This window comes from Bos javanicus, chromosome 11, assembly GCF_032452875.1.
Source record: "Bos javanicus breed banteng chromosome 11, ARS-OSU_banteng_1.0, whole genome shotgun sequence".
Classification (NCBI taxonomy): Eukaryota; Metazoa; Chordata; class Mammalia; order Artiodactyla; family Bovidae; genus Bos; species Bos javanicus.
The window spans coordinates 98,967,524-98,993,407 of record NC_083878.1 but is presented as its reverse complement, the minus strand read 5'-3'; the positions used below and the strand labels follow the sequence as shown (position 1 = coordinate 98,993,407).

Here is a 25,884-nt window from a genome sequence, read left to right as displayed (position 1 = left end):
GAGTCTTAGTTTTGAGGCAGTCCAATTTGTCAGTTTCTCTTTATGGGTTTTTTTGTGTGTGTGACCTACTTAAGAAATTATTACCTACTCTAAAATCATAAAGATATACTTCTGTGTTTTCTTCTAGAAGTCTGTTTGTTTTACCTTTCACATACAGATACAGGTCTGTGGTCCATCTCAAATTAATTTTTGTGTATGTATGAATGAAGGTTCTTCACTTCAGTGCATATCAGTTTATCATTTTTATCTTACGAGTCCTTTTATGAAAACTTTACCTACCTCAAGATCATGAAGATTCTCGGAGACTTCATTCCATTTTTTTTTATTATGCTTTTTATTTTCTTTTGGACTGTAGCCAATTAACAATGTTGTGATAATTTCAGGTGGATAGCAAAGGGACTCAGCCGTACATATACATGTATCCATTGTCTCCCAAACTCCCCTCCCATCCAGGCTGCCACATAACATTGAGCAGAGGTCCCTGTGCTATGCAGTAGGTCCTAGTCGATTATCCATCTTAAATATAACAGTGTGTACATGTCCATCCCAAACTCCCTAACTGTACCTCATTTTTTTTAATTTTATTTATTTTTTTGCCAAACTCCCTAGCTGTACCTCATTTTTTTTTATTTTATTTATTTTTTTGCCACACTAGCTTGTGGGATCTTAGTTCCCTGACCAGGGATTAAACCCTGGGGCCTTAGCAGTGAAGGCATGGAGTCCTAACCACTGGACCTCCAGGAAAGTCCCCACTTTTTTTTTTAATTGAGGTATAGTTAATGTACACTGTTGTATGTTCGGGTGTATAACATACTCATTCACAACTGTTTAAGGTTACACTCCGTTTAGAGTTACTGTGAAATATTGGCCGTCTTCCCTACGTTGGAACAATGTATCCTTATACACTGTTTTACCCCTGATACTTTCTACCTCTTACCCGCCTAACCTGTCTCGTCCCTGCCCTTCCCTCTCCCCACTGGTAACCACTGGTTTGCTCTCTATGTCTGTGAGTCTGTTTCTCTTTTGTTATATTCACTAGTTCATTCTATTTTTTAAATTCCACATGTAAGTGATATCATATAGCCTTTGTGCTTCTCTGACGCGACCTTGCTTTTTTAATAACAGTTTTATTGAGCTGTAATTCCCATGCCATCCAGTTCATCCGTTTAAAGTAAATCATTCAGTGGGTTTTGGGTCTATTCACAGAGTTGTGCAACTGTCACGAGGGTCAATTTTAGAACATCTTTCTTCACCCCTAAAAAGAAATCCACAGCCCTTAGCAGTCACTCCCCGTTTCCCTGCACCAGCCCCCAGCCTTCCAGCCTCAGGCAACCGCTGATCTACCCGTGCCTCTGTGGGTTTGCCTCTGTGGGTTTGCCGGTTTGGCCAAACATTTCATGCAAATGCAATCATACCTTAGGTGGCCTTTTGTGATTGGTTTCTTTGATTTAGCGGAACGTTTTCGGGGTGCACTGTTATGCGTGCATCAGCACCTCGCTCCCGCTGAGTAATTCCATGGCATGGTTATACCGTGTTTGTGTATCCATTCATCAGTTGATGGGCATTTGAGTTGTTTCCATTTTTGACGCTTCAGGATCATACCACGCTGAACATTAATGTACAGCTTCTCTGTGGTCATGTATCTGCATTTCCCCCCCGGGAGGAGCCCTCATTCCGAATCGTATCCGGTGAGATGCAGTGATGCCCTGTCTGTTAAACCCTGGCACACACTTAGTGTCCCCACCATGACAGCTCTAGACAGGGTAGGTGAGACAGTAGCGGACACCCCAGTGTAGCAGTTAGCAAAAGCCCCTGTCAGCTCCACCCAAGTGCTGGATCCCCAACACGGACTTCAGCCCACAGACTTTGGGAAGTCACGGAGATGCTCCGACAAGGCCCCCTGCTCTTTGCACAGGTCAAATCATGGGTAGATGGTAGCACATCAGAGCGGGGCTGGGCAGGGGGGCAGGGGAGGGAGGAGGCAGGAGTCCCGGGCCCCGACCCTGCTAAGCAGCTAAATTTGTTTTTTTTTGTTTTTAATTTTTGCTTATTTATTTGGCTGCATTGGGTCTTCATGTTGGCGTGCGGGCCTCTCTCTTGTTGTGACCTCTAGAGCATAGGCTCAGTTGTGTGACACACGGGCTCAGTTGCTCCACAGCTTGTGGGATCTTAGTTCCCTGACCAGGGATCAAACCCGTGTCTCCTGCATTGGAGGACAAATTCTCAGTCACTGAACCACCAGGGAAGTCCCTAAACTGCTCAATTTATATGTGCCTTCCAGGCATCTCAGCTTTACTACTCAGAGAGTGGACGGACCCAGGGCAGCTGGGGTCCTGGCCCTTGCCCGTGGCTCGCTTAGCTTCTTTCCCCTTCCCCAGGCCGCAGCTCTGCCAATGATCCTGTGATTATCAGAGCGTCACCGTTGCCCCTGGGGGCCCCGTCCCAGTGTGGCCCACCTGCCGGCCCCCAGCATGGCGTCCGACACCCCCGAGTCCCTGATGGCCCTCTGCACCGACTTCTGCCTGCGCAACCTGGACGGCACGTTGGGCTGCCTGCTGGACAAGGAGACCCTGCGGCTGCATCCAGACATCTTCCTGCCCAGCGAGATCTGTGACCGGCTCGTCAACGAGTGAGCAGGCGCAGGGCTGGGGGGGGCCCAAGCCTGGCATGGGTATGTGCGGAGAGGTTGGGAGTCCCGTGTGTGTCTCTGGGGGTGTGCGCACACGTGGCTATCCGTGGGTGCAGGAGAGCACTGGATACCTGTCCGTATCCATCAAGTTGTAATTGCACATGTTGGTATGTGTGTGGCGGGGTGTGCGTGTAAAAGAATGTGTGTGCCCACACGTGGGTTTCTGGTGTACAGGGCAGGTTTGAGTGTGAAACTGCCGGTTTGGATTAAGAGGATGTAGAAACTTCTTATGTAAATGGAGGAGTTGCTTGCTGTCCTGTGTGTGTGTGTGCACGTGTCCATGCATGTGTGTGTGTACATGTGCCTGTGCACACATGTCTCTTTGTGAACCTGAACACGTATTACATGTTTACGCACCAGTGCCTGACTGCTTGACCCCTGAACAGGGATGAGATCATTCGGAAACGCTCTCTGTGGCTTCTCCAAGGATCTCCACACTAGTAGAGACTCCTAGAAGAGTAATATCCATGCTTGACTGCTCGGGGTTCTGTCCAGGTTCCCCAGAGGGAAACAGTTAGCCCAGAAAGTTGCCTATAAAAGTGGGAACCTGTGTGTGACCCAAGAGCCCAGCTCGTAAAAAATGTTCTAAGTATCTAATGTAGATTGGGCACTAGATTAGACACTGCAGACCAGAAGTGCGTCCATTTTACAGGTAAAGGCACTGAGGTCTGGAGAAGTTCAGCTACTTGTGTGAAGTTGCCCAGGTAGTGAACATCCAACCCAGGATTTAGATTCTAGAGTGTTTGACTCCACAGCTTTTCCCACCAGGCCAGGATTCTTGCCTCCACTGGTATCTCAGCAGAACTACTGCTGAGTGCTTGCCCTATACCCAGCTCAGAGCTCCAGACCCCTCGGCTCAGTCTTGCTGTTGGATGGGGTCCTGAGAGGGGCTGATCAAGGAATCAGAAGCTGGCTTAAAGAAGACAGGGAGTGCAGACGTGTGTGTTTGTTACAGAAGTGTCTACAGTTTAGGGGGGAAGAGCTTGGGATTGCCAGTGATAAGAGGCCCTTCATCCCCAGTTACTTTTGGACTCCTGGGTCCTGGGGCCACCCTTAAACTCACTGGTCAGGTGCTCAGGATCCAACCAGGTACCATGAGGAGGAGGAGATGGAGGTTGTTGCTAGGATGATCAGGGAAGCCTTGGCAGGGGAGGCTTGTGCTGGGCCTTGAAGGGAGGGCGAGGGGCCCTCCCCTGAACCAGGCTTCCTTCCCTCCCAGGTACGTGGAGCTGGTCAACGCCGCCTGCAACTTTGAACCACACGAGAGCTTCTTCAGCCTCTTCTCCGATCCCCGCAGCACCCGCCTCACCCGCATCCACCTCCGCGAGGACCTGGTGCAAGACCAGGACCTGGAGGCCATTCGCAAGCAGGTGAGACCCGGTCATTCAGGCCCCGGGCATGGCCACGGGAGGCCGCCCCGAGACAGGCAGGCAGGGAGTTGGAGCAGGAATCCCAAGGCCCCACCAGCGCCCTTCCTATTGTGCAGTGCATGCGTGTGTACTCACTAAGTCATGTCCAGCTCTTTGTGACCCCATGGACTGTAGCCTGCCAGACTTCTCTGTCCATGGGATTCTCCAGGCAAGAATACTGGAGTGGGTAGTCATGCCCTCCTCCAGGGGATCTTCCTGACCTAGGGATCGAACCCTCATCTCCTGCAGCTCCTGCTCTGCAGGCATCTTACCACTGAGCCGCCAGGGTCTTCCTACTGTGCAGACCCCTCCCCAATCCTACCTGTGGCCCAGGGCCAGGGTAGGCATGGGCAGAGGTGATGACGGGGCTGTACCCACCGCCAGGACCTGGTGGAGCTGTACCTGACCAACTGTGAGAAGCTGTCTGCCAAGAGCCTGCAGACTCTAAGGAGCTTCAGCCACACCCTGGTATCCCTGAGCCTCTTCGGCTGCGCCAACATCTTCTACGAGGAGGAGAACCCCGGGGGCTGTGAAGACGAGTGCCTTGTCAACCCCACCTGCCAGGTGCTGGTCAAGGACTTCACCTTCGAGGGCTTCAGCCGCCTGCGCTTCCTCAACCTGGGCCGCATGATCGACGGGGTCCCCGTTGAGTCCCTGCTGCGGCCCCTCAACTCGCTGGCTGCCTTGGACCTCTCGGGCATCCAGACGAGCGATGCGGCCTTCCTCACCCAGTGGAAAGACAGCCTGGTGTCCCTCGTGCTCTACAACATGGACCTGTCGGACGACCACATCCGCGTCATCGTCCAGCTGCACAAGCTGCGGTGAGCTCTGAGGTTGCGGGGTTGCCGCGGGGAGGTGGGGGTCGGCAGTCCCAGAAGGTTCCTGAGCCCCCGGCCAGGGAGCACATGGGGCTAGAAGAGACAGTCCCATGCTTTATGCCCCTTGTTCCGGCTGGATCAGGGCTGTTCAGGGCGCCTGGGTCGGCCGTAGCAGGGACCTCGGACTGAAGCAGCAGGAGTTTACGAGGCAGCCCCAGTCTGCGTCCAGCTCCTGACCCGTGACCCCCACCCCGCCCCAACCTCCAGACACCTGGACATCTCCCGAGACCGCCTCTCCAGCTACTACAAGTTCAAGCTGACTCGCAAGGTGCTGAGCCTCTTCGTGCAGAAGCTGGGGAACCTGATGTCCTTGGACATCTCCGGCCACATGATCCTGGAGAACTGCAGCATCTCCAAGATGGACGAGGAAGCAGGACAGACCAGGTGGGGCCCCACCTGCCCTGTTTGCGAGTGGGTGCCATCCAACAAGCATTGACCAGGCACCCCTCTGCCAAGCGCCGTGCTGACGAGGAAGAAATAAATCAGGCCCTCTCGAGTGGGTATGAGCTAGTGGGGACAGGCAGGTTATCACTGGGGCTGCGGTAGGGGCAATGCGGGGCTCCGGAGTGGCCTCGAGGATCAGAAGGAAGGAGGAGGAGGCAAGGCATCCAGGCTGTGCCGAAAGCTCACTCTTGAGTTTGCCAGAAGACGTTTACCACGGCGCTCTGGCAGAGGGAACAGCATGTGCAAAGGCTGGAGGTACGAGCACGGGGAGTGACTGGGAGGTTGCAGCACTCAAATGGGCTGAGCCGTGTGGTGGTGTTCATGGGAGGCCGCCGTTCCCACCACTCGTTAGGTGTTACTGCTGACAGGCTGGACCCCGGGTTGGTCGGGTGAGAGAGCTGATTCAGAACCCCCTCTAGCTGTCTTTGGTCTTTTTTTTTTTTTAATATTTATTTACTTATCTGGCTGTGTTGGGTCTTAGTTGCAGCATCTGGGCATGTGGGATCTTAGTTCCCCAACCAGGGATCAAACCTATCTCCCCTGCACTGCAAGGCAGAGTCTTAACCACTGGATCACTAGGGAAAGTCCCTGGTGTGTTTTTTTTTTTTTAATTGTAGTATAATTGCTTTAAAATGTTGGGTTAGTTTCTGCTATACAACAAAGTGAATCGCTATATGTATACATATGTCCCCCGTTACTGTCGTTGGTCTTAAGCCCTCCCCCCAACCTAGACTGGAATGGAGTTTGGTTGATGGGCATGTCCATTCATGGCTGTTTCGGGAACCTAAAGGTGACACGCCCTCCCTGGAACGGCAAGCAGGATTGGCTGCAACAGTTATCTCCCATCCCACGTGTTCTCTACAATGTGACCTTGTCACCCTCCCATCAAGAGGTGGGGTCTATGTCTGTCTCCTGCCTTTTTTTTTTTTTTTGACCACACCACGAGACATGGGGGATCTTAGTTCCCTGACCAGGGATCAAACCCGTGCCCCCTGCAGTGGAAGCGCAGAATCTTAACCAGTAGACAGGGAAGTCCCCTATGCCTTTAAAATGAAAAATAGACAAGGCTAGAGGGCCTAGCAGAGGGTCCCAAGGAAATGTGCTTCACCACCCCCAGGGAGAGGCTCTCCTTTGTGCTGAATCCAGGGCAGCCACAGGCCCCACGCCACTGATGCCAGCACCCTCTCCCCTCAGCATCGAGCCTTCCAAGAGCAGCATCATGCCTTTCCGGGCCCTGAAGAGGCCACTGCAGTTCCTTGGGCTCTTCGAGACCTCCCTGTGCCGCCTGACGCACATTCCGGCGTACAAAGTGAGAGGGGGGCACGGGGAGGGGAGGACCAGGGCGCCCCAGGACAAGGGAGGGGGTGTCTGTTCTGGGATTAGAGATAGAATTAGGATCAGACATCCCGCCCCTCAGCCACTTCCGGGATGTTTTGAGCATCCTCCATCTCCAGGTGAGTGGTGACAAAAACGAGGAGCAGGTGCTGAACGCCATCGAGGCCTACACGGAGCACCGGCCGGAGATCACCTCACGGGCCATCAACCTGCTTTTCGACATCGCACGCATCGAACGCTGCAACCAACTTCTGCGGGCCCTGAAGGTCAGCACCAACCCTGGCGGGCCTTCCAAGGGTCTCCAGTTCATTCTCCCCCATCTCCTCAACCATCCCCCTCCTCCTTCCCAGGATACTGGCCATCCTACCCCCCGAAGCCCAACCCCATCTCTCAGCACCTCCCTTGGCCCAGCCTTGACCCTGTCCCAGGACCATGGCCGACCCCAGTTTCTGTCCCCCAACCCCAACTCCTGCCCTCAGGGAGCAGGATCGGGCTGAGCCCTGCCCCAGAGGACCTGTCCAAGCCCCCGCACCCCACCCCAGGCCTGTCCCTGCATACATGCAGCAGGCCTGGCCAACCCCCGGCCCGTGCCCTGTCTTGGTACAGCTGGTCATCACAGCCCTCAAGTGCCACAAGTATGACAAGAACATCCAGGTGACCGGCAGCGCCGCCCTTTTCTACCTGACCAATTCCGAGTACCGCTCAGAGCAGAGCGTCAGGCTGCGCCGGCAGGTCATCCAGGTGGTGCTGAACGGCATGGAGTCCTACCAGGAGGTGACGGTGAGCCCCTGCCCGCTGCCCGCTCTGGCCCCTCGCCCTGTGTCCCGGCCTTGCCAGTAGGCTCGCCAATCCCTGGGATGCCATGCTTGCTCTCCCCCTTTCTCTCCTGGCTCTGTCCGCCCCCCTCCCAACCCCCCTTTCCCGGGGCATCACTCCCAGACTCTGGGACCGGGCATTCAGGGCCCCCTGAGCTGGCCCCACCCGAGTCTGTCTCCCACCCCGCCCTCCCCCAGGGCCCCAGGCCTTTGCTCCTGCTTGTTCTTCCGCCCTTCTTCCCAGTAATGCTCTGCTGGCTGGGTGTTTTTTTTTTTTTTTTTCAATAGCTGCTTTTGTTTTAAAAGTAATCAAGTTTTTACTGGAGAAAAATTACAATTATGGGTATAAAGGAGGGGGGAAAAAGCCATAATTTCAGCACACAGAGATAGTCACCGTTAACATCCTTCTGGCTTTTAGTCTATTCGTAATTATTGAGTAAACAGGACCACCCTGTTTGTCTTATAACATGGGTTTTCATTTCAGCAGCATCTTGTGAATATGAATATCTCCCATATCAACAAACACTTTACAACAAAATTTGAAAAGTCATGTTTTTTTTCTGATGACAAAAAGTGAGCTCCCTGATGCTTGGAAAACAAATTTAAGTAACAGAAAATGTCTCAGACTAACTAGAAAGTGAAAGTGCCTATCCTAGCGCTCCTCCCCCGGGGCAGCTGGTTTTAATAGTTCAGCTTCCCAACTGTTGATGTCAGCACGTGTGCAGCGCCTCCCCCAGGGAGAGGCTGCCCTGGTGCTGACTCTGCTGGGGACTTGGAGGCTGTGGCCAAGCTCCATCCCCATGGAGTAGTGGGAGAGGCTCCCCTGAGTTCGTGGGCTGCATTGACTGAGTCAGCCCCACGGTTGAACATTTTAGGTTGCTGTTAACGTTTTGTTATTTCTTTTTTTTTTAAATTCGAACATGCCAGCTCTTAGTTGTGATTAAGTGGGATCTCATTTGCTGTATGCGGGATTTAGTTCCCTGACCAGGGATTGAACCCAGGTCCCCTGCATTGGGAACTCAGAATCTTACCCACTGGACCACCAGGGAAGTCCCCATGTTTTGCACTTTCAAATTAGGCTTTGCTGAATACATGTAAGCCATGCTTGTTATGAGACTCGTCTAAAAGGAGAATGGCTGGAGCAGTGGGCCTGTGTATTTTTAAAGCATTTGGTATATACTCTTGCAGTCCTCCAGAAAGGCTCTGGTGGGGATGCAGCCTCTGCAGGAATGAGGAGGCCCCCTTTCCCACTGACTCCCAACTCCAGACTTTTTCCTTTGTTGAGATAGATTTTATCATCAGGTAAAAGGGTTGTTTCTTTCCCCCTTGGCCGTGCTATGCAGCATGTGGAATCTCAGTTCCTCAACCAGGGACTGAGCCTGTGTCCTCTGCCTTGGAAGCACAGATTAACCACTGGGTCACCAGGGAGGTCCCGGGGTGCTAGTTGAAGATTTTCAAATTAATAAACTCATTCAAAGAAATAGAAATTAACAAAAACCACTATTGGCTGGGGAGATTGATGATACCCATTGACGAAGGCCAGGGGAAGAACACATTCCCGCTTTCCACGGGTGAGGTATGAATCGGACAGCCTCTTCATGGGGCAGCTGGCAGAACCTGGCAAAACTGTAAGCGCACTTACCTTTTGGCCTAGGTATTCCACAGTTCAGAGATATTCATAAAGGAAAGATGTATACACAGTCACCCTTTTTGATACATAGAAGTCAGAGGAAACCAAAAGCTTTCAACAATAGGGGCCTGGCCCTGCAAAGTAGTGTTAGATCCACTCACATTATGGGATGTGATGGTCAATCTGTACATCCTAACATGGAAACAGGGATGACCCTGTGGGTGGACAAGTGAAGAGACCTTCTGGACCAACGTGGATAAAACCTCTTTCACCCTTCCCCTCCCCATATTTCTATTTCCATGGGAGAGAAATCTTGATGGTTGTGCACCAAACTTTTGGTGCACAAAGGGATTACTTCTGAAGAATAAAGTGAGGGACTTTCACTTTCTGCTCGGATAATGTTATTTGAATGTTTCACATTGAGTAAGTATTGCTTCTATAATTTAAAATAATTTTTTCCCAAAAAATGTGTGTATATCATGGGGGGAAGGACAGAGTTAACAAGGGTTCGGCAGTGTTAGTCGCTCAGTCATGTCCGACTCTTTGCAACGCAGTGGACTATAGCCCACCAGGCTCCTCTGTCCATGGAATTCTCCAGGCAAGAATACTGGAGTGGATCGCCATTCCCTTCTCCAGGGGGTCTTCCCGACCCAGGGATCAAACCTGGGTTGGTAATATTCTCTAATTTACATAAGTAATGAAGTGTGGTGAACTTCCAGTATTTAATGAGAAAGGATGGTGGGAAGTTAAATTATGAGAAAAATGTGCTGAGAATACTATGAAAATAAAAAAAATAACCCACAGATAACACAAAAAGAAATCAAGGAGGTGAAGCAACCGGAACTTTCCTGTGCTGCTGGTGGGAGTGTAAACTGGTACAGCCACTGTGAGAACATTCTGGAGTTACCTGGTGAAGCTGAAGACATGCACACCTTGTTGCCCAGAAGCTCCACCCCACTTGTGGGTGGCCCTGGAGGAGCCCATACACGTGGCTGCCATGAAGTAGCCAAACACCGAAGTCTACCCAAATGTCCACCAGCAGTGGGCTGGATGAATCAATTGGGATTCTACACTGCAAATGAAAAAAAGAGAAATGCATTTCACCTACTAACGACAACGTGGTTGATCTCAGAAAGCTGCAGTGGGACAAGAAGCTACAAGTTGCTAGAGAATCTTTCATATGCAACGGCCGGGATAGGGCCATCTCGCAGGGAGGGCTTATGATTAGGAAGGGACACACGGGGACTTCTGGCTGCTGGCAGTGTCCTTTTTCCTGACCCAGATGGTGGTTCCATGGTTGCTGAAAATTTCACTTGCTTAATTATTTGCAAAACTATTCCTTGGTATTTTACACCCACCACTCTGTATATTATAGTTCACTTTTTTCTGTAATGTTAAATAAATGGCCTCTTAGTCTCTCTCCTCTTCCAGAAAGCCTTCCTGGACTGCCACAGCTCTGGACGATCCCACACTTCTAGAGAGACTCTCGGGTCCAGCTTCCAGGGCCACCCCTGACTGTGCTCCACTTGTCTCCTGGCTTCACCCAGGTCCAGCGGAACTGCTGCCTGACGCTCTGCAACTTCAGCATCCCGGAGGAGCTGGAGTTCCAGTACCGTCGCGTCAACGAGCTCCTGCTCAGCATCCTCAACCCCACGCGGCAGGACGAGTCGATCCAGCGCATCGCCGTGCACCTGTGCAACGCCCTGGTCTGCCAGGTGGACAACGACCACAAGGAGGCCGTGGGCAAGATGGGCTTTGTTGTGGTGCGTGTAGCGGGGGGACTGCCCTTCCCTCCTCCCCTCCCTCTCTCTTCCAGAGCCCCGCTGCTGAAAGGGTGGATTTGGGATTCACATCCTAGCAGTGAACATTGCTTCTGACCCTAGATTTCCTCCACCTAGAACTCTCTGTCATTCTCTCCCAGCCTCTCCACTGTCCCGGGAGGTCCCACTGTACTCCTGCCTGCTCAGACCAGGTGCCCCTGTTAAGTCTTCCCAGATGAGATTAAAGAAGTATCTGAGGGACTAGCTGTTTAACATCAGCCTCCTCCCTGGGTGTGAGCTCCATGGGGAAAGACACCATGCAACATCCTTCCATCATCCTGACCCAGCACTTCCTAGCACAGGACCCAGCACACAATGGGGGAGATAATCAATATTTGCTGGAGAAGGGAAGGGAAGAATGAGGGAGGCACCTCCAGTCTCCTTTCAATCATCACTGGGGAAGCTGAAGTCCACAGGGTGGGAGGTGCCCGAAGCGGGGCGGGTCAAGATGGAGCCAGGCCTCCTAATGCTAAGCACCAGGTCTGTGGGTTGCACTTCTTCGAACAGCCTCCCAAATAGAGAGGCAGGGTTTTTTTTTTTTTAATATTTATGTATTTGGCTGTGTTGGTTCCTAGCTGCGGCAGGCTCAGTAGTTGTGGTGCTCGGGCTTAGTTGCCCTGCAGCATATGGGATCTTAGTTCCTCAACCAGGGATCGAACCCACGTCTCCTGCTTTGGAAGGCGGATTCCCAACCACTGGGCCACCAGGGTAGTGCCTAGAGAGGCAGATGTGGTCTCGTCAGGAGGTACTAACAGGAATGGAGTAACTGACTCTTTCCTCCATCTTGGCTCTGGGAGGACACAGTAGCTCTTGAAGCCCTGGTCCCCCCGCCCCCCCTCAAGTTCTGTTCTCTGCCCACAGACCATGCTGAAGCTGATTCAGAAGAAGCTGCTGGACAAGATAGTAAGTCGAATCTTCGTGGAGCCACCCGCCCCCTCCCCTCGGCTGAGAGGGGACTGGTTTGCCCTGGGGGTGTGTGCCTGTGTCCAGGGAACACCCCCCTCACTGGGTGCCTGTGGGCCCGTCCCGGCACACCTGTGCTGAGCCCTCTCCCCGCTTCAGTGCGATCAGGTGATGGAGTTCTCCTGGAGCGCCCTGTGGAACATCACAGACGAGACGCCCGACAACTGCGAGATGTTCCTCAACTTCAACGGCATGAAGCTGTTCCTGGACTGCCTGAAGGTAACGCCTCTCCAGCAGCAGCCGGACCCCACTCGGCCTCTCCTCTGTCCCCAGGTCCCCCAGCTACCCTCTCCCCGTGGTTCCAATGGAAGGGCAGTGGGGGCCCACTCAGACCCACCAGCCCAGGATGTGCTGTGGAGGTCTTCCCTGACCCAGACGGCCTGGCTGGGCCTCTCTTAGAGCCCTCCCTCCAAGGGAATTCCCAGGTGGCGCTGGTGGTAAAGAACCTGCCTGACAACGTAGGAGACATAAATGAGTTCGATCCCTGGGTTGGGAAGATCCACTAGAGGAGGAAATGGCAACCCATTCCAGTATGGCCTGGAGAATTCCACGGACAGAGAAGCCTGGTGGGCTACAGTCCATGGGGTTGCAGAGTCGGACACAACTGAAGTGACTTAACAGACAACACACACTCCAAGGAAAAACCCAAACCGCTCTCTCAGTGTGGTCACTCCAACTGCCCAGGTCTGACCGGAGTCCACTGGGGTGTCAGCTGGACAGAATTCTGTCCAGTAGGATGACCTCTTCATCCTAAAACTCATTATTTTCTTGCTCTAGTTTCCAAAAGGATTCCCTGAAGCTTAATATTTTGAGTTTTGATAAATAGAATCATGTTTGTCCCATTCATAATTTTATAGGTCAGCTCTGCACTCAGCCTTTGAGTCTGTGGCATGGAGCCCCACCATGTCAATCCCTTGTAGTGTATACGTAGCACTGTCCTAGGTGTACTACGAGGTAGGAGGGCAGCATATTGCACCCTCTCTTTGTCCAGCAGAAATGGCTGGATGGGTGCTCATAAAGCTTCCAGGTCACCAGCATCAGACACAAATCAGGTACTCACTGCTCTGACCCAATGGCTCTTATCTTGCCAGGAGTTCCCGGAGAAGCAGGAGCTGCATCGGAATATGCTGGGACTCTTGGGGAATGTGGCAGAGGTGAAGGAGCTACGGCCCCAGCTAATGACTTCCCAGTTCATCAGCGTCTTCAGGTTGGTACTTTGCTCCTTTCCCTTTTCGCCTTGGCTGCCAGGATGCTCAGAGCTCTAATCAGTGCTCAATTGTAGCAACTGCTATCAGTTTAGGTTTCTGTTAAGAATGTCACCTTCACTGTATGGTGTGGTTTCTTATCCCTTGAACCCGCCATAAATGGTCCCCTTGTAGCGATATCTTAAATGACCTCAGATTCCCTTTAGAAGTCATTTGGGGGAGGCTTCCCTAGGGGTCCAGTGGTTAGAACTCTACACTTCCAACGCAGGGTGTGTGGGTTTGATCCCTGTTTCAGGGAATTAAGATACTGCATGCCACACAGCATGGCCAAAAAAAAATTTTTTTTTAATGAAAAAGAAGTCATGGGAAATTCCCTGGCAGTTGAGTGGTTAAGACTCAGCACTTTCACTGTCAAGGGCCTGGGTTCAAGCCCTGGAAGGGAATCTAAGATCCCACAAGGTGTGCAGCACAGCCAAAAAAAAAAAAAAAAATGCTATCTTGGTGTGGATAATAAGTGATAAAGAAACCAATAGTCTCTCTGGCATCTAATCTATGAGTTGGAGTCAGCAGCCTGTATCTGAAGTGGGCCTTGGGGATCAGGACTCCATTTTTCTCCATTCTTGGTAGCAACCTGCTGGAGAGCAAGGCAGATGGAATTGAGGTTTCCTACAATGCCTGCGGCGTCCTCTCCCACATCATGTTTGATGGGCCCGAAGCCTGGGGCATCTGTGAACCCCAGCGGGAGGAGGTGGAGGAGCGCATGTGGGCAGCCATCCAGAGCTGGGACATCAACTCACGGAGAAACATCAATTACAGGTGCGGGGGCTGTGGACGTGGGGTCAGTGCTGGGACAGGCCGCTCCTTCCTAAGGAGGCGTGGTCGGCACTACTTGCCCTTCTAGTCCTGAGTTGGGTCTTTATAACTGAGGTGTGGTCCATGGAAAGCCCACATGTGGTCCATGAGGTGTGTGTGTAAAGGCGCATACCTCACCTCTTCAGCTTGGTGCCTTTTTCCTCACATCAGCACCTGTGTACGCTAAGCCTGCCATTCACAGGTGTTCAATCCATGTTCAGTTGTGAGAGAGGAAAAAAAAAGGAGAAAATACATAAACAACAGGAAACAAACAGAAACCATTCATTCCTGAAAAGAGCATCCCCCTAACATTCTGGCGTCTCTCCTTCCTGCAGTTTTCTGTGCACAGATTTAACTACCTCCGTCCAGCTGGCATCAAGTCTTATTATCACGTGATTGAATTTCCAGTCGCAGCTATGGGTCTCCTTCCCTATTGTATAACTGAGTCACTTCTATATGCGCCCGGACCATGGCATAGTGATTAACACTGAAGCTGAAAACCCATATCGGGAGGAACAGGCTCGTGCTCGTGGCTTTGCCCACGCTCCAATTACTGTCTGTTCAGAGGAGAGAGGAAGTAGAATCACTTCCCCTTCCCCCTGGGGAGGGGGTTGATGGAGGTCGAACGTACATCTTGCAAGCTTTTGAACCATGATTGCAGATGGCGTGTAGAAGGCCATGATGGGAAGTGCAGTCACAATCTCTTCTCTTCCCAGTGTCCTCCACCCCGACGGCCCAGGTTGGGGCTCTCCTCCCTGCCCCTGCCGCCATCTCTGCACCACCTGATCTGTGTTCCTCCTCCCTCCCTCATGCTCATGACCTCTCTCACAAGGGAGCTCTCCTTATGGAGCCTGAAGTGGGCTGAAGGACCATATGCCTGTCTCCAACTGTGTCCCCTCCATCCTGCTGGCCTGCTCATTATGAGACCCTCCTCCAGCAAGGAGGAGCCCCCAGTGCACCCTGCCAATGCCCAGCATCAAAAGTGACCTTGATTTTTCTTCCTGCAGGTCATTTGAGCCAATTCTCCGCCTCCTTCCCCAGGGCATCTCGCCTGTCAGCCAGCACTGGGCCACCTGGGCCCTCTACAACCTGGTGTCTGTCTACCGTGAGTACCCGCCCGGCCCTTGGCTCCCTCATCCACGATGATCCGGGTGGGAGCGCTGTGAGAGCCGGCGTCAGTGTCTGCGCACCCCCGTCACCTCTTTCTGGCATCAGTGGGACACCCAGCAGCATGGCTCGCTCTTGCCTCATCGGCAGAAGCAGGCCTGGCAGGCCCATCCAGAGACCCCACACACGCAGCTTTCTTACTATTTCCTGCTTCAGATGAGTGAATAGTCAGAAATCTCCACGCTGCAACTTCCCTGGTGGTCCAGTGGTTAAGACTCCATGCCTCCACTGCAGGGGGCACAGGTTCAATCCCTGGTCAGGAAACAGATCTTGCCTGCTGCACCACGCAACCAAAAAAATAGAAAATAAAAATCTCTGTGCCTTCTGTAAGGCAGGGTAAGACCAACCCAAACCAGAACTAACCCCTGAGGAAACAGACATCCGAGAGGACAGGAGAGAACTTGAGAACAACTCTCACTTATTTTCTCCAAGAGTGCCCCGCCCTCCCTGAGAAGAGCCTGGACCGAGTCCTGTGCTCAGTGCCTTTCAGGGAGAGGAGAAGGAGGGAATAGCACTAAGAGACTCTGATGGCAGGCCAGGCTTTCCCCTAGTGCTCTGCTTTGCTAGCTATGTGATCTTGGGCAGGTAGTTTAATCTCTCTGGGCCTTGATTTTCTCCTCTGTAAAATGGAGATGATAATGCCTATTTCATAAGGTTGATGGGAAAAGAGAACCAGTGGAAAGTGTTGAGCCCTGGTGCCTGGATACCACTCAGTCCTGTTAACTGGCAGGCAGAGGGGATGAGAGTGCAGGCCCTCCGCAGAATTAGGTGGAAATTGAAGGGGGTAGACTTGAAACTTTGATGTGTTCAGACCAACTTGTTTTGTTCCTGCATATATGTGTTTATCCATGGATAGCTTGTTTGGAGTGAACATTTGGGAGACCTTTTATATAAAGGTGTAAAGAGAAGGGTTAAGCAGAGACATTACTTTGCCAACAAAGGTCCGTCTAGTCAAGGCTATGGTTTTTCCTGTGGTCATGTATGGATGTGAGAGTTGGACTGTGAAGAAGGCTGAATGCCGAAGAATGGATGCTTTTGAAGTGTGGTGTTGGAGAAGACTCTTGAGAGTCCCTTGGACTGCAAGGAGATCCAACCAGTCCATTCTGAAGGAGATCAGCCCTGGGATTTCTTTGGAAGGAATGATGCTGAAGCTGAAACTCCAGTATTTTGGCCACCTCATGGGAAGAGTTGACTCACTGGAAAAGACTCTGATGCTGGGAGGGATTGGGGGCAGGAGGAGAAGGGGACGACAGAGGATGAGATGGCTGGATGGCATCACTGACTCGATGGATGTGAGTCTGGGTGAACTCTGGGAGTTGGTGATGGACAGAGAGGCCTGGTGTGCTGTGATTCATGGGGTCACAAAGAGTCAGACACGACTGAGCGACTGAACTGAACTGAACTGAAAGAGAAGAGTTGGCTTGCGAGGCATGGAACAAGGACTTTTTTAAAGCAAAAGCAGATACGTTGTTATTCTGAAGATTCCAAAAGCATTTATGACAGCAGCAGTCACATACCTTACCAGGTGACAGGCAGCTGGATGGATGCTCATGGGAGAGATGAGCAAACAGCTTTCCATTTCAATAAACATTTATAAACAAATCAGGAAAAAAAAAAGGCAGGCCCTGGGGGAAGACTGCCTGTGCTACTTTGAGCAGGTTTCTCAACCTCTCTGGGCCTCATTTTCCCCATATTTAAAATGGGCTAATGATAGTATTTACCTCATAGGATTGCTGTGAAATAAGACATGTAAAATGCCGAGAAGAGCACTTGGCACATACCAGCTCAGCCAATTTTTTTTATTATTCCTTGAGGTTAGTCTTACTAAAAAGTAGCACCTTACCTCAAAAAGGCAGCGTGGCAGGTGGGAAGAGCTCTGAGCCAGGACTCTCTCAGACAGGCCTCTCGAGTGACTTCAAGTGGGCTACTTCATTTCCCTGCACCTCAGCTCTTTCATCATTAAATGGAGATGATAAAAAATAGTTCCAGTATATCATAGTATACTGTACAGCTGCTAGAAGCCACTGAAATGCCCATGTTCTCCCTGAAGTGTCTATACAGCCCTGGATCCCGAGCCCTAGAATGTTCTTTGTGGGAGTGAACCATGAAGCTCTGTGGTGGGCAGGCCTGGTAGTTTCCGCCCCGGGTCCCAGAATCCCCTGGAGATATTTTGTTAAAAGTGCACATAAATACAGGTTCCTGAATCTGTTGAATCAAGACACCCCGGGGGCAGTGCTTAGGAAGTCCCTGTTTTCACAAACACTTCTCAGAGAATAGAAGGGGCTGGAGTGGGTGACATTTGGGGGGAAATGCCACCACTAAGCGAAGGGAAGAGCCTTTCCCAAGGGATTCACCCCTCACTTCCCCCAGGTGGCCTCAGGAACTTGGCCCTGGGGCCGGGCCAACATGGCTCCTGCAGCCGCGCCCTCACTGAGGCCCACATCTTCATCTCCCGTCCTAGGGGGGCCGTCCTCAGAGCAGGGGAGGGTTTCGGGGCCATAGGCTAATAGAATTCCCACCCTGATCACGTGCTGTCTGCCCTCACCGCCCCCCCACAGCGGACAAGTACTGCCCTCTGCTGATCAAAGAAGGTGGGATGCCCCTCCTGAGGGACATGATCAAGATGGCGACCGCGCGGCAGGAGACCAAGGAAATGGCCCGGTGAGAGACTGGCAGTGTTTCTGCCTGGAGCCTAGACTTGGGGGAGCCAAGGGCACACAGCTGGGCCCTCTCGTGGTTGGGAATGGCTAACATTCCCAGGGGCGACTCAGAGCTGAGAGTGGAGGCAGACAGCATACTGATGTCCAGCTGGGGCCTCCCTGAGTGTCGTAATGGCCACCACGTGGCCAGAAACTAGATGATCAAGCTGTGAACAGCATCGTTGCCCGCATTTGTAAGTTTTGTTTTCCTTTATTCCCAACAAATCCCGTCCTCTCATCCCTGGGCATTAGCAAGTCAGGTCAGAATTTGTCCTTATTTTTGGCCAAAGACATTCCAGCTAAAGAAAGGACACAGTGTGGTGAAACGTGCTCCAAGGCTGGGCAGAATGCGCACGTCTCTGAACGTGCAGGTCCTGGACACAGGCCTTCCACTGCGCCGTGGCTTTCACTTCCGGGTCTAAGCTATCATCTACTGGAGTCTCACAGCCATCAGTGCACGAGAAAGACCCTTAGGGGCGCTGTGTATCGAGATCATCAGTGACAACCGCGCTTCCTCCAGGATCCCTTCTAGAAGGGGACGTAGTTAAGTTTACCCTGGTTCTAAAGACAGTGTAGAATAGAAACTGTCATGGTGGGGTGGGGGGGGCGGCGCCTGGAGTTCAGCGTCTCCCCAGAGAAGGACTCACTGGCTGTTTCTGCAGTTATTTTTGGCAAAAGGCACTGCTTAAACATTTAATTGACAGATTTGTCTGAGTTTGTGAATGGTAAAAATGAGTGGTTCTCCAACTTAATCTCCCCAAAGGATCACCTAAAAAGATTGTTAAAAATGTACAGGGCCTACCCCAGATTTTCTTTTCCAGCGTGTCTGGGCAGTGGGCCTGGGAATATGCATTGTCAACAGAGCTTCTAGGAGATTTGAGAAGCACTGGCTAAGACTGACCCGTAACCTACCCCACCCACTTTGAAATCTTTGTAGGACCTGAGCTGACCAGCCTGAGGGCAGGGTGCTTAGGAGAAGTCCACAAGTCCTGTCCCACCCCAGGCGTCCCTTAACTCCTAAAAGGCAGTGTGGCGCCTCTTTGGCACAAAGAGGCTGCAGTGAACACCACTCCCCCCACCAAGCCAGAGGCTTAGTGTGAGTGGGAAGGCTGTCCAGGGTTCAGGATGACACCTGACAGCAGTTCCCAAGGGCCAGATAGAGTGGGAGAGACACTGGAGGTCTGAGGATGAGGGGTGGTTCCCAGCACTGCACTGGGACCTGCCCCTGCAGGGTGTGGAGCCCCTGTACTTGGGCAAGGACAGCTGCCCTCGCCCTACCCAGACCTGCCCAGATCCTGCTGGGTCAGGATCTCTGGGTGAACCTCATGTGCAGCCAGTTTGGGGACCACCAGTAGACTCGGGGGAAGAAAAAGGCCTGGGTGGGCAGGGAAAAAGTGAAGGACGATGTTGCTGAAAAAGATCAGAAGGTTTTGGGGGTCAGGCCTGAGCTGATTCAGGGAAGCCCCTGACCACAGATGCCCTGGTGCTGAGACATGGGAAGGTATGAGGGGGAGGACAGGGGGCTGAAAGTATTCGTGGCCCCAAGTACCATTTCCTGGGTACCCCAAACACGCCGGCCACTCTGCCAGCCACTCGGCACACATCATCTCATTCAGTGTCAGCATGATGGTTAACACTTGCCAACAAATCCAGCAGCCTGATCAGCTGGGAGGGGCTGAGCCCACCCCAGTGCAAGCCCACCCTCCAATCCTCTTTCTCCCATTGTCTCCAGCAAGGTTATTGAGCACTGCAGTAACTTTAAAGAGGAGAACATGGACACGTCCAGATAAGGCCTCCGCCACCATGGCCCGCCACTGCTCTGGACCACGAGGTCGAGAGGAAGCGCGCTCAAGCCTCCCAGCTGGCAGATCCCCACGCCCCGGGGAGCCTCCCACTGGACGAAGGGACACAGGGGAACTTTTGCACAACCGACGCTTTTCCTTAACATTAGTGAGATATATATATTATATATATATATATATATATTATTTTTTTTTTGGTTAGGAAGTGTGAAGTTTTGTGTGTATGATTTCTGTACAAAAACAAAAGAAATAACCCCCTGAGTCCTTGCAGCTTCCCTGGCCATCCTCAAGCCCCTACTTTCAAAGCCTTCATCGCTGCCACACTCACTCCCACCCCTGCCAGACTAAATGCCTCTAACATTGTGAGTGTCCAGCCCGTGCCCTGTAATCTCCGACCCTGGCCTCGCTTCCCGTTCAGAGAGGCAGTGGGGCCCCCAAGAGCCCACTCCAGCCTCCTAACCCACCCACCGAAGCCCGAGAACGCCGTCTAGGTTCCTCGGTGCAGCTGATGGGGTTTGGGGATTAAAAACTAACCCCACTGGGTCTCCCCAATGCCTTGGTGCTCCCGGCTGTGGGCCTCTGGGGTGAGGAAGTGAGCCGTACCTGCCTCGGTCCAGGCAGTCCCAGCCCCAGAGGGCCTTCAAGGCGCCCAGTGGCTCTGCTGCCCTCTGGCCAGGCCTGCCTGAGGCCACGCTGCTATGGAGGCTGCGTCCTAGTCTCCCACCAGGCCCCAGGCTGTGGAAGGCCCCAGCCCAGGGCTGGTCAGAATCTGGGCAGACTCCACTGCCCCTTCCGCCAAACATACCCGGAACCTACGCACCCCACCACCCGCCTCCCGCCCTGGAAGCCAACAGCTCCGGGGGCCAGGGGCTTGCTCTCTCACTCCCCACCCCTCATCAGCCTGCAGCCCCCACGGTGCCCAGGCACCCCACCAGCAGAACTGAGCCTGCCTCACTCGCTCCTGCCTGCCCCGTGGCCCAGAGGAGCCCACACCTCTCCCGCGGGCAGGGGGGTCCACACGCCAGCCTTCCCTGGCGGCCACAGGCAGACACCTCCAGACCAGCATCCACCCTCTCCCGCCTTGCCCCCAGGCTTCCCCTTGGAAACCTCTGCACTGGGTTTCAGAGAAGTGTGTGAGACACACAAATGTATCTCAAAAACAACTTGTCCTCCCTTGACATCACTCTGATGCTTCTCCGGTGCTTCTCATGGCACCGACAGCAGGGAGGAGGCCCTGACTGGAACAAGGGGCCGGGGAGCAGAGCTGACTGTAGGCGGCCCTTAAGGGGTGGCTTTTCGTCCCTCCTTCCCTGGGCCTGTGCTCCCGATTCTCCTGGCATTCCTGCCTCCAGACAGAACAGGCGGGATGAGCAGCCCAGGGAGAGGCACCCGGTTTTCTCCCCCTGGGGTCTTCCCCCCACACCCCAGCCCTGGGTAAGGCCAGCTGCCCTGTGGCCCCTCCGCTCAGCACACGGGCCCCATCTGCCCTCCCTTCCATGCTCACATGGCCTGTGCCAGACCCCAGGCAGAGCTCACATCGCATCGCTTTACCAGCCGGGGCCTGGGTAAATGTCTGTACTTTGGGATGTCACAGAAATACATTTTTGTGCAAAGTGGAGAAGAGCGGAGTGTCTTTTTTTTGTGGAAGGGATGGGGCCATGGAGAGGGGGCCTGGGCTGGCTTGGGCACTGGGCCTAGAGGGCGAGAGCAGTGACGGGAGGGTGCATCGGGTCAGTTTGTGGGCCCGGCCCAAGGGGACAGGTGGCAGTTTGGTCAGTTCAGTCGCTCAGTCATGTCCGACTCTTCGTGACCCCTTGGACCGCAGCATGCCAGGCCTCCATGTCCATCACCAACTCCCGGAGTTTACTCACTCATGTCCATTGAGTTGGTGATGCCATCCAACCATGTCATCCTCTGTCGTCCCCGTCTCCTCCTGCCTTCAGTCTTTCCCAGCATCAGGGTCTTTTCAAATGAGTCGCGTCAGGTGGCCAAAGTATTGGAGTTTCAGCTTCAGCATCAGTCCTTCCAATGAATATTCAGTACTGATTTCCTTTAGGATGGCCTGGTTGGATCTCCTTGCAGTCCAAAGGGCTCTCAAGAGTCTTCTCCCAACACCACAGTTCAAAAGCATTCGTTCTTCGGCAGTAGCAGATGGGGCTGGAACACCTGCTTTTCCTCTGCGGTCTCTCCACACCCCTGTGCCCAGACACTGAGGGTCCAGCTGGCCACAGACCAACAGGGTCCCTGCTTCCAACGGCTGTCTGATGGTAGAGACAAATGTTAAATACGAGATGATGATGGTGTGTGAGAAGCAGGGAGGAGGGAACACAGAGCAGGCCCCTTGGGCGGGCCAGCAGGACTGCAGGCAAGGGACAGTGTCCCGGTGCGGGCAGGGGAGGCTTCTCACAAGGGGAGACCTTCGAGCTGAATCCAGCAGGAAGACAGGGCTGCCAGGCCTGGCTGTAGAGGGCCAGGAAAAGGGGGGTCCTAGACAGAGGGCCTCTGCCAGGAGAAGGGCCTTTCAGGGAGAACCATGAAGCAGCCCCTGTGGCTACAGCAGAGGGAAGGATCAGGGGCGCCAATAGGAGGGGACGAAGGAGCCGGGGCCAAATCGTGAGGTGACTGGGCTTTGCCCAGCAGAGTCCGCGTTTACACCGGCTATTTGTCCCAGAGTAACTCTCAGCAGTGCTCTCCATGCCCCCGAGGTAGTACTGAGGCCACACCCAACGGTGGAGAGCTCTTCCCCAAGAACAGTCCAGGCACTGGTCCCAGATCAGGTGGACCTGTTTCCACACGTGCCAAGTGGGTGTGTCCCCAGCGCCCAGTGAGAGATTCTCTGCTAGACCAGACTGGAGCCAGCTCCATGCCCTCTTCTCCACCAGGCCTCAACCTCGGCCTATGAAAACTACAAACTCTTCAGCTCCAGGGATTTCATCCACTCCCTCCTCTGACTTCACACCTAGAGTTTCTAACAGCCCTGAATCACACCTGGAAGATGACCCTACCTGACCGACCCCCCTCCCTGCCCCTGTTAAAGCGCCTGCCCAAGAAACCTCCAGGCTGCCAAGAGAATTTACTGTTTGGGGCTTCTCTTGTGATTCAGTGGTAAAGAATCCGCCCGCCAATGGAGGAGACACAGGATGGATCCCCAATCCAGGAAGATCCCACGTGCCACGGAAACTAAGCCCACACAACTACTGAGCCTATGCTCTAGGGCCTAGGAGCCGCAGCTACGGGGCCCATGTGCCACAATTACTGAAGTCCATGCTCCAGAGCCTGTGCTCTGCAAAAAGAGAAGCCACGGCAATGAGAAGCCTGCACACCACAACTAGAGAGAACAGCCTCTGCTTACCACAACTAGAGAAAAGTCCATGCAGCAACCAAGACTCAGCATAGCAAAAAATTTTAAAAATTAAATTATATTAAAAAAAAAAAACGAATTTTCTGTTTAACATCTGAATAGCCTTTCTTAGAGCATTTACTAAAAACAGCTTAAAGTTGTGAATGCTTCCTCTGTCCCTCTGAGGTGTATCTGTACCTCCTATAACTCAGCAGCATCTTTCTCAAGGACCTGAAAGCCATCCCTTTAAAATGTAATCATCAGGAAGGATCAGGCCTTTGTCTCCCAGTCTCCAAGGGAGGACAGAAGCCTAACTTCAGTTGCTGCCAGCTAGCAGACACAGTTGGCTTAATGAGCATTTACCCTGACCCGCTCTTTGTAAGTCTTCAATTCCCTGAGTCTCATCAAGCCCCTGCCCTCCCCCATCTCTACTCCCTCATTCTCCCTTTAAAATACCCAATCACCTCTGTACAAATCAAAGTTACATTCAGTTCTTGTTGGATCCTCTTCCCTACCGCAATAGTATTGTAAAATACTATTGCGGTATTTTAGTATTTTACTGAGTAAAATCTGTCCTTACAAATTTAACTAATGAGCAACTTTATTTTAATCTTTGACACCAGCATAGGGGCTGACTCATGGAATCCTCAGGATTGTTTCTTTTTTAAAATTTATTTATTTTTGTTTGTGCTGGGTCTTCATTGCTGTGTGTGGGCTTCCTCTTTCTCACTGCAGTGAGTGGGGGCTACTCTTTGTTGCCACGTTTGGGCTTTCCACTGCAGAGCACGGCTCTGTGGCATGCAGGCTTCAGGAGTTGCAACATGTGGGCTCAGTAGTTGTGGGTCTCGGGCTCTAGAGCACAGGCTTAGTAGTTATGTCTCACGGGCTCAGCTGCCTCAAGGCATGTGGGATCTTCTTGGACCAAGGATCAAACCAGTGTCCCCTGCACTGGCAGGCAGATTCTTTAGCACTGAGCCACCAGGGAAGTCCCATAATTAGTAGATGTCCCCACTCGGCACACTAAGCCATGCAACCATTGCAGTGATTAAGACAAAGCCGCAAGTGACAGACACTCAAACACTTACCTAAGTTAGTCAAAGGTAAGAGGAATTTCATTCATTAATGCAACTGGGAATCTAGTATTAAGATCAGCTTTAGTAACAGTCAGATCTAGGGGCTCAGACCATGTTTTTAAGACTATCTCTCCAGACTTCCCTGGTGGTCGAGTGGCTAAGACTCTGCACTACCAGTGAAGGGGGCCTGAGCTCAATCCCCTGCCAATGCGGGGAACATTGGTTTGATCCCTGGTCCGAGAAGATCCCACATGGGGTCAGGGAACTAGACCCCACATGCTGCAACTAAAAATGCCTCACGCTGCAACTAAAGATCCTCCATGCCACAGCTAAGACCCAGCACACCCAAATAAATAAATATCTTAAAAAAAAAAAAAAAAAAGACTGTTTCTCACTCCCTACTTCAGTGCTGGTTATCTCTACATCTCTTTATAGTTGGCCTCCTCTTCTCCCAGAATCTCTCACCACATAGCATAAAACTGGCTGCCAATTGCCATTATATCCTATTTCTCATGCTTGAGATCCAAAAGAATGCCCCTTTCTCTCTCCACATCTATAGCATACTCTCATGGAATGATTCTGATTGACCCTGCCAAGTCACATGCCCACCACTTAGGTCCAATCACTGGGGATAATGAGATGAGGACCCTGTTTGCCTTCTAGTCACAGGCCCACGGTCTCTCTCCCACCACCCTATAAGTGAGGGACATAGTTCTTCCAGATCCACACAGGAGCCAGTTCTCCAACAGAAAAAGGGATGTTGAGCTGACAAAAACAACAAATGTCATAAGAGTATATTGCGGAGCCAGGAGGGCACTAATCTGATGGAGGAAGGTGGATGTTGGTATCAGTGGGAGGAAAAGAAGGAAAGGCAGGGCTGGAAGGGGAAGGCCCTGGGAACACAGTAAAGGAATGTAAGTAGTGAATGACTAGGCTTTATGGTACCACTCCAGTATTCTTGCCTGGAGAATTCCATGGATGGAGAAGCCTGGTAGGCTACAGTCCATGTGGCTGCAAAGAGTGGAACACGACTGAGCGACTTTACTTTCACTTTCACTTTACATAGATCAGCCTGAAACCCTAGGTTGGGCAATGTAGGTGCTGGTTTACAGCTGAGGCGACAAGTCAGTCCTGTACTAGACACTATTTCCAATATTTAGTCCTCCAACCACCTGAGGAGGGGTACAATTATCATCTCCATCATATAGACAGAAACAGAACTCCGCGTGGTTTTGTAACTTGCCCAAGAGCACACAGGTAGGAAGGGGCAGTGCTGGGATTTAGGGCTGTGACCCAGTCGGGCCCCTCATAGCCAGAATCTGCTACCACGTACCTCCACTCTGCTCTCATTCTGTCTGCAAAATCTGAAAATGAATAGACGGAGGTAAAGTTATCACCTCGGAGTCACTTTGGGCTAGTCCTGCCTCTCTTGAGGCTTCGAGCATCTCATCTCCGAAGCGGGCGCAATTCTGCCACCTGGAGTCACAACACTTGGATCTTCCGGGACGCATGCGTGAGGCTGTGGCCTGGGGGCGGGTGGTGGAACTCCAACGGGACTGGGTCGGGACTCGCAACGGGACCTCGGTTTTTGAAAGTTACCTGAATGCTCAGGTCGGGGGGGTGGAGGATGGAGCTGGGGGAGTTACCGGCTGCGCGCGCGCCGGCCCCGCCCTCAGCTTCTTCAGGCACCTGTTGGCTCGAGGGCCTACTAAACCGCAGCTGTCGCCCAATAGGCGGCCTCCCTGGCCCGATCCGGCCACGCC

The 25,884-nt window shown here is 52.5% G+C and overlaps 1 protein-coding gene and 1 long non-coding RNA gene across 4 annotated transcripts in view; one reads left to right on the top strand and one right to left on the bottom strand.

Annotated features, from left to right (window-relative positions):
* Positions 1-21,329, top strand: part of ZER1 (zyg-11 related cell cycle regulator) — a 30,186-nt gene extending 8,857 nt beyond the window's left edge. For 2 of the 3 annotated variants that reach the window (XM_061433746.1, XM_061433747.1), the window contains exons 2-16: positions 2,379-2,629; positions 3,909-4,059; positions 4,483-4,919; positions 5,184-5,360; positions 6,615-6,729; positions 6,875-7,021; positions 7,362-7,535; positions 10,748-10,963; positions 11,882-11,923; positions 12,083-12,202; positions 13,075-13,190; positions 13,816-14,004; positions 15,048-15,145; positions 17,766-17,868; positions 19,639-21,329. In XM_061433746.1, the coding sequence (XP_061289730.1) occupies positions 2,472-2,629; positions 3,909-4,059; positions 4,483-4,919; positions 5,184-5,360; positions 6,615-6,729; positions 6,875-7,021; positions 7,362-7,535; positions 10,748-10,963; positions 11,882-11,923; positions 12,083-12,202; positions 13,075-13,190; positions 13,816-14,004; positions 15,048-15,145; positions 17,766-17,868; positions 19,639-19,696 (2,301 nt within the window). In that variant the 5' untranslated portion in view covers positions 2,379-2,471 and the 3' untranslated portion in view covers positions 19,697-21,329. The remainder of the gene's footprint in view (positions 1-2,378; positions 2,630-3,908; positions 4,060-4,482; positions 4,920-5,183; positions 5,361-6,614; positions 6,730-6,874; positions 7,022-7,361; positions 7,536-10,747; positions 10,964-11,881; positions 11,924-12,082; positions 12,203-13,074; positions 13,191-13,815; positions 14,005-15,047; positions 15,146-17,765; positions 17,869-19,638) is intronic. The other variant, XM_061433748.1, reaches the window with a different exon arrangement.
* On the bottom strand, positions 21,268-25,881 carry LOC133257605 (uncharacterized). The gene is made up of 2 exons (XR_009739615.1): positions 25,455-25,881; positions 21,268-21,969 (listed from the first exon to the last, which is right to left on the bottom strand). It is a non-coding gene; the product is annotated as an uncharacterized LOC133257605 (long non-coding RNA).
* Positions 25,882-25,884: the final 3 nt, after the last annotated feature.